Source organism: Hydractinia symbiolongicarpus, chromosome 10 (assembly GCF_029227915.1).
Source record: "Hydractinia symbiolongicarpus strain clone_291-10 chromosome 10, HSymV2.1, whole genome shotgun sequence".
NCBI lineage: Eukaryota > Metazoa > Cnidaria > Hydrozoa > Anthoathecata > Hydractiniidae > Hydractinia > Hydractinia symbiolongicarpus.
Window position 1 is genome coordinate 11133050 of NC_079884.1, and position 19127 is coordinate 11152176.

The window sequence follows — 19127 nt, forward strand, 5'->3', positions numbered from 1 at the left end:
AAAAATGTAGTAAATTATCAGGCGTTTTCTGTAGGCTCTTAAACTATCGAAAATCTGATTAACTAATTAAAAAACAGCCCCCTCGGTCTACCTCTGGGCTTCGTCCCAGGGAGATATGAAATTCTCTACACTTTCTTACCCAAATATCCTCTTCCATTCTTTCAGTGTCCCAACCAACTCAATCTTCTCATCCCTCAAATGAAAACAGCTTTCAATAAAATATGAAATGATAAATTATGATCCACTAACAGATTTGCGTATACAGTTAAGAAAAACACAATGTTATATATCATTTCCACAAAATTCCTAAAATTCTTGCATAAAAATTCTTACAATTCCTTCTACTTTATTACAAATATTTTTCAAATAAACTATTAATCTAATATGTACTTCAAATATAATACTTTAGGACACAGTTTAGCTGTAATATATCTTTGTATTTTATTATGTCAAATATAATTTATTACAATAAATTCGCAAAAGCTTGAAAATGTTTGTTTAGGGCGAAAAATGGAGACAAAAAGTGAACGGTGTTTAACCGTAAGCAGGCATCCTTTCAGAGAATTTGTTTTGTATTTCTCGTTGATTTAGTAGCCTTTTTAGAAAGAAGAGAGCATTGTCATCAAGTCGTTTCATCATCCTCCATTTATTTACATGAAAAGCATTTTGAAGAGAATTTTTAGTAGTTTAGTAGTATAGTTCTTTGCAAATATAATTTAGTTTTCCCAACTTTCCATATTCCCGCTATCACAGGCGATTGAAATGTTCTCGCGCGGCAAAATATTCCACAAACAAAATCTAGTCTGAACTCACAACATAAAGATTGCACGTACATAAAAAGAAAAACTGTAAGAAATAATATATATATCTCATATTAATAATATATAATATAAAAGGTTAAATATTTACAAAAATAAAGACATATAAAAGCGGAAATTAAAAAAAACTACAAGATGAAATGCAGATCTGGCGGAAGAAAAAACGTTTGCGCACATCATTCGTAGTCTAATTGTTTCTTCTGTTCTTTGTATGTTTCCATGCGCACTCTCGCGTATTTCTGGCGAAGAGAATAAAATAAAGGTCGGTTTACATTGTACGACTTTATTGGAAACACATGTTGTACAACAAAACGAGATGCTGTACAACAAATACTGGTTTTATTGGAAGCGAAGGTGAAGTAAACCAACAGTATTTATTTTACGAAAAATTTTTTTTTAAAAAAAAAAATTCGATATATACTTACTAAATAATTAAAATCGATTTTGGACACGTGAGCTTGTATAATTGACCATAATGCCCAAAATAAATGGGATGCTAGAGCAAATCTAAAAAGAAAAAAAAAATAATCAAAATACTAGCAAATTACCGTTGCATCAACTTCTAAAAAGGTTTAGCTAAAAGTAATGTTAACAGAGCGCAAATTTTGTGTGTAGTGTGTAAAAGTGAGGATTTTTGAGTGCACAAAAAAAGGCTGCACTGTTGTTGAGCACATATTGTTGAAAAATACAAATATGTCCCGCTTAAAAAATGATGTATTATTTTTGAGGCAGCGCGGGCATACTGATTTTGATAAATATTCTTAGTAAACATTATCTATTATCTACGAAAGTAATAAAACTGCCACTTTAAAGTTTTTCTGCGAAATAAGCAGTGCGAGAATCAGTGTATCGCAACTTTGCGAATTTTTGCAGACGTCAGCAAATTATTAACGTGATCAGGTTAGTTTGCAATTGGTATTATTACATGTCACGTGACTTTGAAAATAAAACTGTAATACAAAAGTCACAGGGGTGGAGCATTTTTACCAACAACCAGCACCATCAAACAGCGCACACTCCACCCGAACATTTCAACCGATTCGCTATGACACCAACACACAACGCAGTAGAAGAGAATAAACCAACCTGTTAGCTTCATGTAGAAGCTCTTCGACACTACAGATGTGAATGGTAGCGCATGTTTTATCAGTATTACTTTCTCCTGGCAAAATCTTGTTTTTGATTTGTGTTAAAGTATCCAGATATTCCGATGCGAAAATAATCTAAAAAGTAAGATAAATCAATGGACAATCCGAAACACATTGCTTGCACAAATAAGACATAGGGTCACAATTTCCGTGCGTTTGTCACAAACGAGACTTTACTAGGTGTACCTAAAATGGTTTAGTTTTAGTTTTCTGTTACTGAACACAAACACAAACCATCTATGACTTGGCCACCGATGGCAGCTCAAGTTTATTAAAAGCTAATTATTGATTGACTAAGAAAGGGCTTTTGAAAAAATTGCTACATTTCCAGAGTTAAATAATATTTAGTACTACTCAACCTGTTCTTCTTTGGTTGGATATCCATTGTGATATGTTCTGAATCCATCTTCATGTTCGTCCTTGTACTCATACATGAATTCACAAAAATGATTTCCAAAATCAAATCCTCTAAAACATAAAAAGCGGACATCTGGAATGGACGCGAAAGCCACAATTTTGGAAATAAAAATTAAATCAAAGAACTGGATCAGACGGCTGTGGGATGAAAGCCAACCAGATCTCTTCACGCGCATGCAATGGTTGCAACGCAAATCAAATTAATTTGATTTCATGTAACACTTTTACTCCATGCAGCAAAAAATTTCAAAATATTTAACTGAGTGAATAGGCTGCAGTTTTTTCTTGATGCATAATATTAATGAACCAATCCGAAAGCTACGCTGAATTTTATGCAAAATATAAGACATTTGGGACATACGAAAAGAGAAAAATGAGCTGATACATTTTTGTTATTTTGTACATAAACATAAAAAAATCTAAAATGGTATGCATTTTAAATTTTTTTATTTTTACATTTATTTTTTTCTACAATAATGCATGCGTTTTGCTGAACTAACGGAAAGTTTTTTTGGAGTAAAACAAAATGGCATTGCACGCCCATGAAAAAAATCACATCCCCGGCTCCAGTGTTTTTTAAAAAAATTACCACTAATTCATGGATTCATTAAAAACACTAAATACAGCGGTGAATGTTCACACCTGTAATTGTAACTGCTGTAATCGTAGTCTATGAGCGTGATGTCTGTTTTCTTGTCTTCTTTGATGTAAAGTATGTTTCCTAAAAAAATAAATTGAGAGCTTTGTCGTTGGCCATTTTAATTTTGCTATCAATAACGGGTATTTTTCTTACCTTCTTGTAAATCATTGTGGCAAAAGACAACTGGCGAATTCAATTGAATCAACATCGTTCTAAAAGACAGGAAAATGAAAAATTGTAGAGACATCAATAATTTTCGCGTGTTATTTTTTGAAAATCGAAAAATATCTTTTATACGCGTATAAATTTTTGCTTTCCTTAAAATCATGAATTCTGTCACTAATAAATTATTTTCGCAATATGCCCCGACGAAATTTATACTCGGTAAAGGTTGAAATTTTGTTACTCTTTTTTCTTTTAAGTTCATTGCATCTATCACTAAAATTTGTATTTCGTAGGCGTGACTCACAAATCAAAAAGTGTGCGCTAAACGTCAACCCGACTTATTGTCAATCCCTGCTCCCCCCCCTTGTCAATGAATGATGGATTTGATGGTTTTTTATAGATTTTCTAATTCAAATTTATTCACGTCGGCAAAAACCAAAGCAACGACATACCGTAACCAATCATATTCTTTGTGGAAATCAAAGTCCTTCATAAGTGCTTCATACAAGTTTTGATTTTTGTCACTTTCAAATTTAATGTCGTTGCACATGCTCAGGAATCTATGAATTCAGAAGGTAAAAAATAACCTACGAAGCTAAACAAATAAATAAATAAATAAGAAGTTATATTTTGAAATGACGTTACTTAGGCTGGTTTAGCGATGATACGTTAACCTACAACCCTGCGAAAAATATTTTGGGCAAAAAAGGCAAATTTTGAAGGTTGTCACTTCAAGCAATAGAAAACACCGATTCTACCAACGTCACATTCTTCAAACCTCTGAAGTTCATAGCGGATTGAGAATTGATCTATTTTTGTTAGCAAAATCTTATACACAATAACTAATTGCTGACGTCAACACTCCTAAATTTTCTCACTTTTTGGAACTTTGAGGGCTACAGCGTGGACTATTTTATAATTTGGACGTTGTAACGCGGCCAATCTATTTACCAATGGATAGCTTTTGCAGCGATTTTCTCAAATATAAAATAGCAAGGTTGTAGTTTGGGGGACGGTCAATGTAATCAAAGCCACCTACAATACGTAAGCGCACGAATATACCTACTTTTCAAAACTTTCCCATAAAAACACTGGTTGTTTATTTAGTGGAAGTTTCATGCAGTGGAAATGTCCCGTCTTGTTTGCAATCATTTTTGAGATTTCTGGATCAGCCAGCTCTCTCGTATAAAGGTGGCGATGCTAAAACAAAAGAAAGAGCAACGTATGAATAACTTACTGTTATTACTTTTTTGACTATTTCTGAAAAATTTTTTAATTAATATTTTTTTGCGAAGTTTAGAATGAAATTTCACGATTTTCGCATTTGATGAGATGTTATTGTCAATTTATTTCGTCTTTCAAAGGGTTTTTATGTAGGGTACGTTAGACCGCTGAAGTTGAAATTCACATATATTGTTTTGTAGATCAGAAGGAAAAAACTGTAAATCCAAAATTCGCTAACACCGAAATAATTACCGCAGAAACTAATTTTAGCAAATCCCAAAAATCGCGAAAATCAATAAAAGACAACAAGAAGAATTGTTTTAGAGTTAGGTTAAACTTACAATACAGCAACTCGGAATTGTATCATGATTACAATTAAAAAACAGTTTTATTTTCTCCTATAATGATACATTTGGTCATTGTTTCTAATCACTCCGCAATTAATAGCCAATATTAAGTGGTTACACGTACCAGAAGTGAAGTCACGCCGGCGTGTAGTTTATGTCACCTCAAACGTGCAGAAGATTCATAAAAAACTGAAGTGAGTTCACTTCCACAAATAAAATTTAAAGGGAAAAGAAACAACAAAAAATCTCAAAAAATCTTTGAAGTTAGAAATAAATTGCTTTGCTTTATTTTCATAACAAAAAGGTCAAACACACACACTCACTGGAATATACTCCTCTATACGGCCAGAGTAAAACACACCATATGATTTAGGACCAAAACCTCGTTCGGAAAGTAGGGTGAAAACAACCCCTTCGTTGAATCTTTGCTTTCGGTCCACAATACTACCATATATTCTTATTAACACTTTTCTCGGTTCGTTCTCCAGGAGGCTCACGTGGTTGGGTAGCGAGCACATGTACAGATAGTTTGTCAATCCACCACTAAAAAAGAAAAAAACAAGAAAATAAATAAAGGTTTTTTAAACAACACTATAAGCAACCAAAAATTTTGGCCAAAGCTCAATCTTATGTAAGTTTCTTAAAATATGCGAAATGCGAAAAGTAATCCGCGAAAATTTTGACAACGAAGTAATTCCTCCATAAGGAAATTAGCTAGTCACGAATACAAAATTTAGTCATGTTTCAGCCTTTTTTACTTAAAGTAGGAAAAGTATATGGAAATTGGAAAAGAGAACCAACTTGAATTTTGATGACGTCCAAAAATTTTTTTTCAGAAATTTGTATTTAAACCACCCTGGTTAAGAAAAAAATCTTCAACGCCAATTAACGCCTCTTAGACCCAAGCATTTTTCCAGTGAGAATGAGAAAAATTTTTTATATTCTGTGTTTCACATGGACAGGGTTGAGAGTTAGAACGCCCTTTAAAATACCTGTGAGCTGTGTTTGGACTAACCCAAATGAATGCCCTCCCAAAATAAACAACTATGGGGATCAAATAAATTGACTTCTAAACGTTGCGGTATGATTTTATGAAAGAAAAAGATGAATTTTTCAACCAAACGGTCTAAAACGTGGAAAGATTTTAACTCTGACAAAAGTATAAACACGACTTTTGTTTTTTCATAGGTTCAAGAATTATAACTTCTTTCGAAAAATATAAACACGCCAATAATAAACAAATAAATAAAAAAGCAATAACAAAACACTTAAAAAATTAAGAGTTTATTCAGTAACATCAAAGCACACGTAGAGAACAGATCACACACATAGAAGAGATAGGTAAAACATGCCAAAGATTTTCCCAAAAAAAATTTATAAAAAATTAAACATGGTTGTCACACTACTACAAGGATTGTTATTTATAACAACACGCGGGTACACATTAAGAAATTTAAAATTCCTTTTTAATATTTACGAACAAAGCAATTAAAAAAATTTTTATAAGAAAACATCGGTTCAGCTGACTTTAAGCCTATTTTCAAGTATATTTAAAATTAAATGCTTGTAAAAAAGAGTGCATGTTTTGTTTTAGAGACGGTACCACCACAAAAAGATGAGTTTTCCCTACCTGACATAATGCACATCAAATTCTTCAGGAGGGCATTTTGCCCAGTTGCCAATAAGGTATCGGCTACAATATCGATATGCATTTGCAATGAACACTTCATCTTCGCATTTGGTCAAACAAATCTCTTCACCAGTTCTTGCCAAACTTTTGTCTTCTTCATTGCCAACCAACTCATTGATAGAAGCAACTGATGATGAACGATCCATCAATCTGTTCTCCATAAACACTCTTGTGAAAATATTTTTTCTGAACAAATTAAGAGCCTTTTTTATAATTGGGAACCTAAGAGCCATTTCAATATTAAGTAATTGTTTTGTCTCAATTTATTTACAGTTAATTGTCTGTTATCTATATCATTCAATTTTTTGCTGAAATAAAATTCCATGTTTATTTTATTAGAATAGAGATTTACTACAAACATTATTAACCTTAACCTCAAACTAATAAATCAACAAACCTTATTCATACATTGGATTTTTGCCTACCTAAGCAAGTTTAATTTTAATCCAAAAAAATTTCTTTTTTGTTCAAGCAGGGTTGCCACTATTTTGGAGTTCTGTTTCTCAGGATTTATTATAATAGAAAAGGTAATTTAGCCTTAAAGGCCCAGGACAATGTGGAATGGCGTAATGTGTGAACTTATAACAGTCAATGGAAATCAATTTCCATTGTGCTTTGATTTTCTCACATACAAAATAAAATTCACAAGGTAATAAGGCAGCTGTGGCAAACAAAAATTATCTTTAAATTTCAAGTTGACATATTTCAACTCAACAGTTATTTGTAATTTGCTCAAACCAATATTTTTAAACTCAAGCAATAAGAAGTCATACGTGCATATCGTCAGTTCTTCTACAAAAGTAACTATAATATACACAAACTACAAAAATACAAATGAAAATAAACAGTCTCTTACAAAGATGTATAAATACAAGAACAAAGTCTTGTAAAACAAAGTAAAGGCTAAATAATACGTAAAAACATAAATTTTATATATAGTAAGAGTATAATCTGCTGAATGATAAAATGCAACAAAGCTAAGGATTGTATTAAAGACTAAACTAAAAACTGCATAAAAACAATTAAATAGCAAAGTCTAGGCAATAGTTGAAGTGAAAATCTTCGGGAAATGGGAGAGGGCAGGAGCATTTGAGAAGAAGAACAGAAGAGGAATGGGAGGGAAAGGCATGGCCTATATATATAAGGAAAATTGCAAACCCTGTGGTCAGCAGTCCTAGAGGTCCGCAGTACAAGCTAATCAAAAAAAATTAGGTGCAGTAATGTGTGAGAACTTTATCAATTTAAAACCTTATAAAACTTACGAGGAACAAAAAGGCCAGAAGTGCATGGAAATTGTATATATATTCAAGAAGAAAGAATATTCGTAAAATTCGAAAGTTGTTGCGAAAGAGAGGGGATCTCCAAAAAAAATCACTTTTTTCTTTTGTTTTATACGTGCTCAGAAAAGCATGAAAAATAAAAAAAATTAGTTTACTTGTTTTCCTTATTTAAAATTGTTGTACTAGCCTTGCTTCGCATATTCAATTTTTTTCTCGTAAAAAAACAGACAGGGACGATTTCATTTAGGACTGGACCCGATTAAAAATAACAACGTCACATCATGCAGAAAGTTTAAGCAAGCGCATGTTAATCATGTTAAGACCTATAGCTTATTAATTGTAATTTACGTTTAAATCTTTAAAAAATGGTTAGTTGCTTTGCGTTTTGATGTATCAATTGACCACAGAAGTGTAAAGAAGTCAGTTTTCACAGAATCCTGTCCCTGAAAAAGAAAGAACTCAGACAAAATTGGCTAAACAAAATATGTTGTGCAGGTGATCTACCAGGCGATCAAAGTTTTTATATTTGTTTATTGCACTTCACAAATAGTTCTTTTAAAAGGGATCTCCAGGAAAAAAACTTCCATATTAAAATATTGCCACTTCGTAAAAATGCCATTTTAGCTAGTGATCGCCATGATAGATAGATAGATGTGTATATTTTACATATTTAGTCTCACAAATATTGAGGGATATACCCTGTCTATTATTTCCAGGAGGGGCCATGGCTTTGATTGGGAGTCCTGGAGTTTTTAATGCTCTCTTCGAGCTACGCAAACTCAATTAGGGTCAGCGGTCTGCCAGACAACTCCTTGCAACATCCAATGGCCCACACATGGCTTGGATTAACCTGGGGCTATGGTAATATTCAATTGCCGATATTGAATCGCCGCGAAGGGGAATCGAACCCCTGTCCCCCCACAAAGTACAAGAGTGAAAACCACTAAACTAAAGCAAAGTTTCATTATTTGTACTTGTATCCACACAACTAAATCATGTTTTGTACATTTTTATATTAAATAAAAAAACATTATGCCAATGCAATTTTTTGGGGTTGTTGGTGGCCTCAAATCCAATTACACAGTATGTTATCTTTTCTTGTCAGTCAGTCAATTACGCATTTGCTGTGTTTGGAAAAATACACAACAAAAAATACAATAATTCAGAAATGACTAAAAGTCAATTATAAACAGATCAGATCAATAAACTTGATTTGAATAATGTATATAATGTTAACTATTTTTTTGCGCGCCCTAACCTTCAATAATTTTGTTTGCATAAGCAATCTGAAATATGGAAATCATAAAAAAAAATCCAAAAAGTTAAGAACAAAATTCCTTTTTCCCTGAGTACATAGGTTGCTGTTTTTGCATTGGGAACAAATGTAGAATAAGTTTCAGTAGGTTGCTGTTTTGGCGTTGGGAACGAATGTATCAATAATTTCAACTTATAAAAATAATGTAAGTGGAGTCATTTATTAAACTTTGTGTACTTGAAAACAAACAAATGAAACAAAAATTATTGACCCCAAAAACAAAAATCTTGATCCCAATCTCAAGATTTTTGATTTTGGCCATCTTAGTAGCCTTAATCTTAATAGCCATCTACAATGTGCATTTGTAGTATAGCATTTCTTCCCTCCACTTTTTGGTTGGAATGGAGCAAAATCAATATTTATTCAATGTTAATTGTGGTGACTTCAGCAAACCTCTCAGCTGTCCTGTGGAAAGGATATGCACTTTCTGGCCTAGTGCGAGTTCTGAATAAGGTTAGACAGTGAAGCACCTTTGATACAGTGAACCCATATAGTGGCCATATTGACTGTGGCGCTTCTACCAAAACTTCCCAATTGACATACGTTACCAATGAATCCGATAAGCTGATCCTTGTGTTAATCTAGGGATGATCACTCAGAATTTCCTGACCATCCGTGAGATGACCACCAGCCTCATTTCAACTGAGGAATACCAGGAGATCTTGAGGGATTGCAACTGTCCAACCGAACAATTACCTCCACCATTTCCCACAGAGCTAGCCTTCCCGGCCACTGACGAGAAACGACTGAAGTTACAAACGCTCCTTCTTGACTACTACCGTTCCAGCACATTCAATGTATGCAAACACCAACCGTTGCGAATAATGGAAGGCCCTCCACTAAAACTCATGGTTGATCCCAACGCGGAACCGGTAGCATTTCATACACCCATTTCAGTTCTAAACTACTGGCACGATAAGGTGAAAGTGTGTTTAGATCAAGATGTTCAACTCGGAGTTGAAGAGCCAGTACCCATTGGAAATCCGGTTACCTGGTGTCATCGCATGGTAAAGTACTAGAAAAAGGTTGTTTAACATATCGAGCTCGCAACGTGAGTGGACTCCCTCCACACGCGATGTACCGTGTTTATAGTAAGAAACAATTAAAATAAATTGTTGTGATCTATCGAGAATCTAGTATTTTGACAAAATCCGTCTCGATGTGTCGCGATGGTAGGTGATAATGAGAATAAAGAGAAAGTTTTTTTTAATGAGAACAGAGAGAAAGTTTTTTTTATTTCAAACACATCTCTGCTTTATCTTTTTTATTATTTTAAATAGGTGCATATTATAAGAAAATTTTTAACTTTCGTATTTATTAAAGTAATCTAGCGCATTACTTTTTCAACGTATTTTTTTTCTAACGCTGCTTTTCATTCTTAAACTTTTAAACTGTATCTAAAAAAACATTTCCATCGTCGCTTTTCGTTTATAAAAACTTTTAAAATGCGATCTAACAAAGCTTTTCTATCGCCATTCTTATTTCTTAAATTCTTAAAATGTGATCTAAAAAAGAAAGGTTAGCCCTAGCTGTATAATGGAACTAAACTGCAAGTTTTGCTCATGTTAATTGTGGTGACGGAATTACAGTTCTTTAGTATTGTGGTTAATATACATTAGGTTTACCTTAGTCATTGAACATGTCATGTAGAGCCTGGCACAGTGGGGGTGGTTTCTACCTATAGACCTTACGTTAAAGATTGCCAGGGTTATTAGTCTCACTAGCCTGTAAAGGAACTGGACCCTACCCAGGTCTTGATTATTAATGGTTGCATATAAGAACCCAAGATCCCACACTGCACAAGTTCTTCAGATGTACCTTACAGCTTACAGTTATTGGAATATATTGCACAAGGAGGCATTATATAAAAAGCTTTGGATATTTCATCAGAAGAGACAGGGCATGTTTCTTGCAACTGTGGGCCCCAGCACAGGGTTAATAGCACACTTCTTTCTGAGAAATCTGGTTAGCAGAGAAGGTATTATGGAATAGAAAGCTTAGTTATCCAAATTAGTTATGCACTTCTAGTAGCCATTATGTATTTTATGCAAGTTCAATTTGAACTGTTGTTGTGGGTCATTTTGCTTTATTTCTACAATTCACACACATATATATATACATTCCCCCTTTTAAGTTGCCTAGCTTCCCTGTTTACATACCGTTGTTAACATACTAAAATCTGTTCGAAATTCCTAGAACAACAGTGTCAGAACGACTACACATAGCTGTTTTATTATGAATTTCTTCACCAGGTGGTACTGCAAATAAAAATTTTCTATATGCAAAGCTCCAATTCTTATATATGTTTATTTTCGGCTTAAATTTAGTCATTTTAAGCATATATAAGCGTTATGCGAAGCCGAAGAAAACATTCTAAGTTTTTATGTTTTGTTTCGTTAGCAGTTTTTTTTTATTCTTTATATCTGCATTAACCAGTATGTCATAAGATTTAAATTGTTATTAATGATGCTGAACACAATTAGACGACTTCATCTTAACACTTATTAGGGTAACATTAACAAACATCGATGTTGAATTTTGTGTCAGATTAGGCTACTCTTGTGCCTAGGTACATGACTTTTTGTCAAATTAGAACAATTTATAACCTTATTGGTTGGTCCCTGGATGCTGAGCGATTGGTGGTATAAAATTAGACAGGCTTTCCTTGTATATCTATTTGTATTAGCAAACATCCATGGCTGCAAGTAGGTTTTCTTCAAAATTAAGGAAATGCATATTAACTTTATCATGCTTTTGCTATGACTTTTTTAACGTTCACTCGTTGTGAGAATAATAAATACAATATTTGTTTTGTAATCATCACACAATTTTGTTACAATCATATAAATTAGATCACTGAGTGTTTGGAAATCAGGAAATAAATTGTTAAAAACGATTTTAGATGCAAAGTAAGTGAAGGTATAAATATGGTCAGGCTTTCCATTTACGAGATTTCTATTTTGGGAACACTTATAGTGACAAGGGGGTTCTTTAAAAGAAAAGGAAATGTATATTAAACATTTTATCATGTTGGCATTCCACCTTTGGTGTTACAAAAATTGTTAGATTAGGTCACTCTTGTGCTTTGACTTGTGACGTTTATTGCATTATAAAAATAATAACTACTAATTTAATAAAATCTTACATTATTTTTAATTGATATACATGTTTTGAGCTACTCTAATGTCATCTTCAGTCTAAATATTTACATAAAGCTTGTAGTATATATAAGTACAAAGATTAACAGAAGCTAAATTTACAAACAATTTTATGGAAGTATTGGTTTTCGTGCATACAAAAGATTCTGCTATAAATTGTCAACACCTTTATTTCCACTTCAGGAATTAAGTTTAAAATCTTTGAGTACCTCCCTTTTGTCAATGGCCAAATAAAAACCATGAGAGTTTGTCTCGCTGGAGTCCAATATGAGAGCGTTATTATGGTTATAACACAATGCCAAACATGAATAAACTATGCATGTTACACGTTTTTTTTATAAGAAACCAGTCTATAAGAAACCTTAGGCTTGGAAAGTCAAAAATTTTAAGAAACTTTTAAAAATGTGAGCAGAACGAGATAATCTTCAACATTAAGAAACTTATTTTCATATAACAGAAAAAGGGGTGGACAGAATAAAACAGTTTCTCATAAAGTAGAATAAGAACACCAGTAATTAGCATGTACTTGACGCTCAGAACATGTTGATGTGCCTGACGCTCAGGGTATCTCTAGTGCAGTTATCATATAAATAAGAAACATGTGCCTGACGCTCAGGGCATGATGAAGCATCTCACGCTCAGGGCATCTCTCATACACCTGACGCTCAGGGTATGAATAAGAAACCAGTCTATAAGAAACCTTCGGCTTGAAAAGTTAAAAATTTTAAGAAACTTTTAAGAAACTTGAGCAGGATGATATAATCTTCAACATTAAAAAACTTATTTACATACAACAGAAAAAATAGGGGGGGGGGGGCAGAATAAAAAGATTATCTCATACATGCATCTATTTATCACAAACTAATTATTGAAATTTTAAACTCCAGGCTCAACCGACTGCTTAGAAGGAGGCTTGTGTAACATACATGTACTTTGCCTACCAATTACTCCAGCTCATCTATCTGAGATTTTGTTGTTTAAAAGGGATAGCCAATTTCCTAACTACAATAAACTATGTTGCATTACTTAGTATTAGTGACATTTTCAGCCATTGTCAGTATCAGAGTACATCTCTCCTACCAAACACAAATGGAATCCTCTCACACACTTATCACCACATGATTTTATTTCATAGGACAATAACATTCTTAACATTCATATCAAGTTAAAAAATTTCATTTGGAGTCTGTAAGATCTGGTTAGCCAGGATGTGACTGTTATCACAAATATATTCACTTAATTACAATATTTTAGAAAACTGGTGTAATAATATTGCCAATGATTAATAAGATCACTGGGCTATGGAATGTGAGGCTTCTTTAGTGTGTTCAGTGCAATTTGTTGACCTATTTAAATTGTTTTTATGACTACATTGTGTAATATCAGCTGTGAGTGTTGGTGCATAAAGTATGGCAGTGTCAGTCGATTACATATGTGAATTTATTATTGTGTTATTACATTGTATCACGTCATAGCAATAGTGTGTTTTTTTTTGTTGTTTCTTTTTACAATATGGGGGAATTTGGGTGTGTTGGGCCTCCTTCGTCAGCCGTTTAGGCAAGTTATGTGTTGATAAAAGTCATTGTAGAATAAGAACACCAGTAATTAGTATGTGCCTCACGCTCAGGACATGTTGATGCGCCTGACGCTCAGGGCATCTCTAGTGTAGTCATCATGTGAATAAGAAACATGCGCCTGACACTCAGGGCATGATGAAGCCCCTGACGCTCAGGGCATCTCTCATACACCTGACGCTCAGGGTATGAATAAAAACACCAGTAATTAGCATGTGCCTGACGCTCAGGACATGTCGATGCACCTGACGATCAGGGCATCTCTAGTGTAGTCATTATGTGAATAGGAAACATGCGCCTTAAGCTCAGGGCATGTTGAAGCCCCTGACGCTCAGGGCATCTTTCATACACCTGATGCTTAGGGTATGGAAGAGAACAACATAATTAGCATGTGCCTGACGCTCAGGACACGTCGATGTACTGACACTCAATGCATCTCATCTGTCTCATGCACCTGACGCTCAGGGCATGAAAAGGCCTATAACGCATACCCTGACGCTCAGGGTATGCATTATATAATTGTGCGTATGACGAAACACGAAGGAGGCACCTTTATTCCTACACATTCCCCAAAATTTCCATAAATAGTCTACGCATACTAAATGTGTTGTATCTACTCATTCCAACAGAAATACATTGTTTCTATCAATTTGTGTTATTATTCTGGAACCCAAAGCAATTAACCCTAGATTGTTATGCATAAGTTAAAAAAATGTAAGTATAATTATATTTAAACATTCGCTATGATTGTTGAATACACTCTTATTTTTAAAATATTCTATTATGAAAAATGTTATTGGCCTCGATAGCTTCGAGAATGATATCGAGACAGATGCATTGTGAAGCCCTCTCGATACAATTTGAAAGTAAAAAACGTCTATCACGGATCGAGAATACCGCCGCGAAACGCGACGTTAAACAACCTTTTTCCAGTACTGTAGTGAGCGCAAAGAAAAATGGCCAACCAAGACGTATGTTGACTTCCACCCACTTAACGCACATGCCTAGTCAGATCGATACCGCAAGGGGTGAAAAAGACAGTATCTGATGCATGATGCGGTTAACACAGCATTCCGCTCCATGAGGGGGATAGATATTGCACCACATTCATTACACCTTGGGGTTGGTACCGCTACTGCACCACCCCACAAGGTTACATATCAACAGGTGATGGCTACTTTGATGAAATTTCATCCAGTTTCCCCAAGAAAATCAAGGTGGTTGATAATGTACTTGCTATGGCAGGATATGCTTGAGAAGAGCTCCTTCCAAGCATGGGCATGGCTCGATCTCTGTGGGAGGAATGGGATCATACAGAATCTGAACAAATTCGTATAGACACCGTAGACTTCTCTGTCTTCGCGATCACACCTAACAGTGAAAGGCCGTGTGAAACCATTCTCTGAGCCATCACAGAAGTTCCAGTGCCAAAGAATATCACCGATATACGCTCCTGGTTCAGACTGGTCAACCAAGTTGCTTACACTTTTCGTATGCAACCTTTTCGTAAACTCCTCAAGCCGAAGACAGCCTTTTACTGGGACGACCATCTACAGTGTCTATTTGAGGGATCTAAGCTTAAAATCATCAACGAAATTAAGGATGGTGTGCAGATTTTTTGACAAATCGCGACCAACATGCCTGGCCACAGATTGGCGGCCTTGGATTTTAGCACACCCAGAAACATTGCGCTTGCCAAGGCAGCCAACCTGCGAGAACCTCATTGTTGCTGTTGACCATAAGCCACTACTTGGACTGTTTGGTAATCGATCATTAGACAACATCCCCAATAATAGACTTCCCAATCTTAAGGAGAGGACTCTGCGTTTCCATCATCAAATCTGGTTTTCCATCAAAGCCTCTGGACCTTCCACCTAGTCTGCAGCAGTATCACAAGTTCCGTGAGCACCTTTTTACGGTAGATGGAGTCGCTGTATACAAAGACCGGATAATTGTCCTACCATGGCTTCGTGATGACATACTCGCGATTCTGCATGATTCACTCAGTCTCCTGGCCAGGAATAACACCAGCGATCACAGCACTTTGGAACAGATGTAACAACTGGCATACCATACCCTCAGAGCAACTGTCATGCTGAGGTTGGTGTGAAGACTGTCAAGTGGATGATTGTAAACAACACTGGATCGTACCGTCAACTTAATACAGACGCATTCCAACATGCAATGTTGGCTTATCGCAATACACTTTCTCAGCGCACTACGCTCTCGCCTGCTGTGTGCGTCTTCGGTAGGCTGATCAAAGACTTGATCCCGATCCTGCCTGGAAAATACAGACCCCATGAAACATGGAAGAGTACCTTATACCACCGAAAAGAAGCAGTAAGGTATCGTCACATGAAAACAGTAGAGCAAGTTATCCAAGCACACACGTTGGCTCATACCCCTCAAAGTCGGTGATCGTGTCAGAATCCAGAACCAAGTTGTATCCAACTCACGACTGTCATATATAAGCCGACCTTCCCCGATTATGTGCGTTCTATAATAAGTGAGAAATAATGAAAAAATGTCATACATAAGCTGGTCGGCCCCGATTACGTTCGTTCTATAAGTCTCAAAAAATATATGACTGTCATGCAGAAGTCGGCCTGTCTTGATTATGTTGCCCTGATTATGTATTCTCTGCCTTGTTCTTAACCGGGGCAAGCTGCCCTACTTAATCAGGCCAATGTTCTTTATCCGGGCAGAACAGTCTGTTGTTTACATTTTCTACCTACAGAAATGCTTGCACATATGCAACAAAATTGTAATCTTTTCAACTTTTGTAAGCATAGGCCAGTCATCTATCATTGGATAGACCAATATCTCTATTATAATAGCCGTATTTTGTCTGTCTCTGCGCAACATGGCGGAGCAAGTAGCGAGACCCGCCGAAAATCCCCGCGGCCCTGCAGCTTTATTTCGAATCCCTGGCAGACCCTGTTTTTTTACCGGCCTTGCTTTGCCGCTCATTGTAATAAACCAATCACGAGGCTCCATTTTCACTAATGACCAATCCAAGTGCTTCGCGGCCTCAACATGCCGACGGGAGGAAACATGCTACCCCTAAGGCCATTTTGGTTTGGAAGTGATGGTGTGAAGTTTGTAGGTTTCCTTTCAATCCTCCTTATTTCTTCTGAGTACTTTTTATCCTATAGGATTATTTAGTTTGTTTTCACATGTTAAGGTGAATATTTCATCACATTTTCTTAATCTTAAACAAACCAATTTTAAGTTTTTGGCTAGCTACACAACGTACATTTTGAGGCAGCTAGCTATAGCTATCTTTATTTATTCCTATTCTTTTAAAGTTTTTATTCAGTTTGGTATATTGTTCTTTATTTTTATGTTGAAGTTGGGTCTACCTATCTAGCTCCTTTTAGCTCTACCTCTGGCTAAAAAGTGAAAGTAGCTAAATGCAGTTATAGGCAGCTACCAATTTTATTACTGCTATGAAAGCTTATGCTGAAAAATAAAATTGCTGAGTATATATTTTTTTAACTGAACTTGATAACGACAGGCGGTTTCCTGATTTTTTTTAAACTGAAGTCGCGATAAAGTTTTTTTAAAAATGGTGTTATGCCTATACTCATGTGCGACACAGTCTAGCTGTACTAAGCGCTTAGTTCGGTGGTAACAACGGGCTGTTTCCTGTGTTTCTGTTTAACCGAAGTTGTGATAACGTTTTTTACAGAAAAAAAGTACACACTGTTTACCTATACTAAGCGCTCAGCTTAACATTTTTTTGAACTTTTCCCGAGAACATTCCCTGAAAAATAAAGAAGGTTGGCCAGCTGCTTTCGCTATGACGGGGTAACATTGAATTGTAATCTGGGTTTTTATTTTACCTAAGTTGTTGAAAGTTATTTTTTGAATAGTATATTACACCGGAAACACCATAAAGTTGTGTGCACTTCACTTGATTTTCTACACACTATATGGCTGTACTAAAGCGCTTTACCTGAATGTGTGGCACAGTTGACGGTTCTTATTAATCACTCAATCTGGTGTTGCTGGGTAACACAGCTACTTGTGGCTTAACCCGGCGTTTCAACAGAGTGTATTCTGTGTTTTGTAAACCAAAGCTTCAATAGTTTTTTTGAATAGGGTCTTAAGCCTAAATGCATGTGTCGCACGATTTACCTGTACTAAGTGCTCAGTCCAATGTCACAATTAATTTGTTAACCTTTACTGAAACTTATTTCGCAAAATAAAATAAAATTGACCAATTGTTTTTCCTATGACGGGGTAACAAATGGTTGTAAATTGTGTTTTTATTTTGGCTAAAGTTACAGTAGAGTTATATTTTCAAAAATACACTACAGCCGAAACACTATAGTGTTGTGCGATTAACGACATGCTGCGTACCTGTACTAAAGCGCTCCACCTGACCGTGTAGTATAGTTTACAGCTCTTATTAAGCACTCCACATAGTGTTCAATGGCGGGTCACACCTTGACTTTTGGCTTACCCCGGCGTTTCAACGCCGGGTTTCCCGGCTAGTATATATATATTGGCTATCCAAGTGGAAGCATATCCAAGTGTGTTTTGCTATTTTATAGTTATAATGAGCTCGGAATTGGGGATGAGCTCATATATATATAGCTAAACACACTTGGATATGCTTCCACCAGGATAGCCAAGGCCTGACAATAAAAGTAAAAATCAACAAACCTTCAGTTCTTACAACCACAAAGTAAAATGTTTCAATGAATGCAAAATACAAAAGTTAAATACAAGTCATCTGATTTCCAAATTATTCTGCCCTTTTAGTCCCGTACTTCAATCAAAAGTAGAGCATGTGTACGAAGTTTCACATGTTAGCATTTGCCCCATGGTGGAACTGTTCTGCCCGGATAATGAACATTGGCCTGATTAAGTACGGCAGCTTGCACCGGTTAAGAACAGGGCAGAAAATACATAATCAGGGCAACATAATCAGGACAGGCCGGCTTATTACTCAAAAAATATTATTTGGCACTTATAAAAGGGACATACAATCAGGGCAGGCCAGTTTATATACGACAGTGTAATATTATTTCTCATTTATTATAGAACGAACATAATCGGGGAAGGCCGGCTTATGTATGACAGTCAAATATTATTCCAGACTTATAGAACAAATATAATCGGGGCCGACCGCTTTTATATCATTCGTCATCACTTCTGACAAGCGAATAGCCCTGGTGGCAAAGTTGTTGTTGCTCTCAAATGAAACAAAATTTCGCGGCAAATACTAAATTTTGGGATTCGCAAGTTTAATAACTTTTCACCAAACTTAATTCCCTCAAAAAGAATAATTTAGGTTCCGTGAAATTTTGTTACTTCAAAGTATATTATGCTGAAATGTATTT

The 19127-nt window shown here is 35.3% G+C and overlaps 1 protein-coding gene across 2 annotated transcripts; it reads right to left on the minus strand.

Annotated features, from left to right (window-relative positions):
• Window positions 1-215: 215 nt before the first annotated feature.
• On the minus strand, window positions 216-18601 carry LOC130662742 (choline/ethanolamine kinase-like). 2 transcript variants are annotated; one of them, XM_057461665.1, is made up of 11 exons: window positions 18448-18601; window positions 6390-6635; window positions 5083-5302; window positions 4255-4388; window positions 3641-3748; window positions 3177-3235; window positions 3026-3104; window positions 2326-2434; window positions 1905-2041; window positions 1244-1325; window positions 216-1057 (listed from the first exon to the last, which is right to left on the minus strand). In XM_057461665.1, the coding sequence occupies exons 2-11, from the start codon at window positions 6608-6610 to the stop codon at window positions 995-997; spliced, it is 1212 nt and encodes a 403-aa protein (XP_057317648.1). In that variant the 5' UTR covers window positions 6611-6635; window positions 18448-18601; the 3' UTR covers window positions 216-994. The 2 variants fall into 2 exon arrangements, with proteins under 2 accessions (XP_057317648.1, XP_057317647.1); XM_057461664.1 differs by lacking the exon at window positions 18448-18601 and having other exon boundaries at window positions 6390-6772.
• Between the last annotated feature and the right edge of the window lie 526 nt (window positions 18602-19127).

Coding starts and splice junctions, on each gene's coding strand:
- LOC130662742 (XM_057461664.1), bottom strand. CDS start 6,682: ATGGCTCTTAGGTTCCCAATTATAAAAAAGGCTCTTAATTTGTTCAGA. Junction 1,326..1,904: donor CTTCTACATGAAGCTAACAG/GTTGGTTTATTC, acceptor TTTTCTTTTTAG/ATTTGCTCTAGCATCCCATT. Junction 1,058..1,243: donor AAATCGATTTTAATTATTTA/GTAAGTATATAT, acceptor TCTCTTCGCCAG/AAATACGCGAGAGTGCGCAT.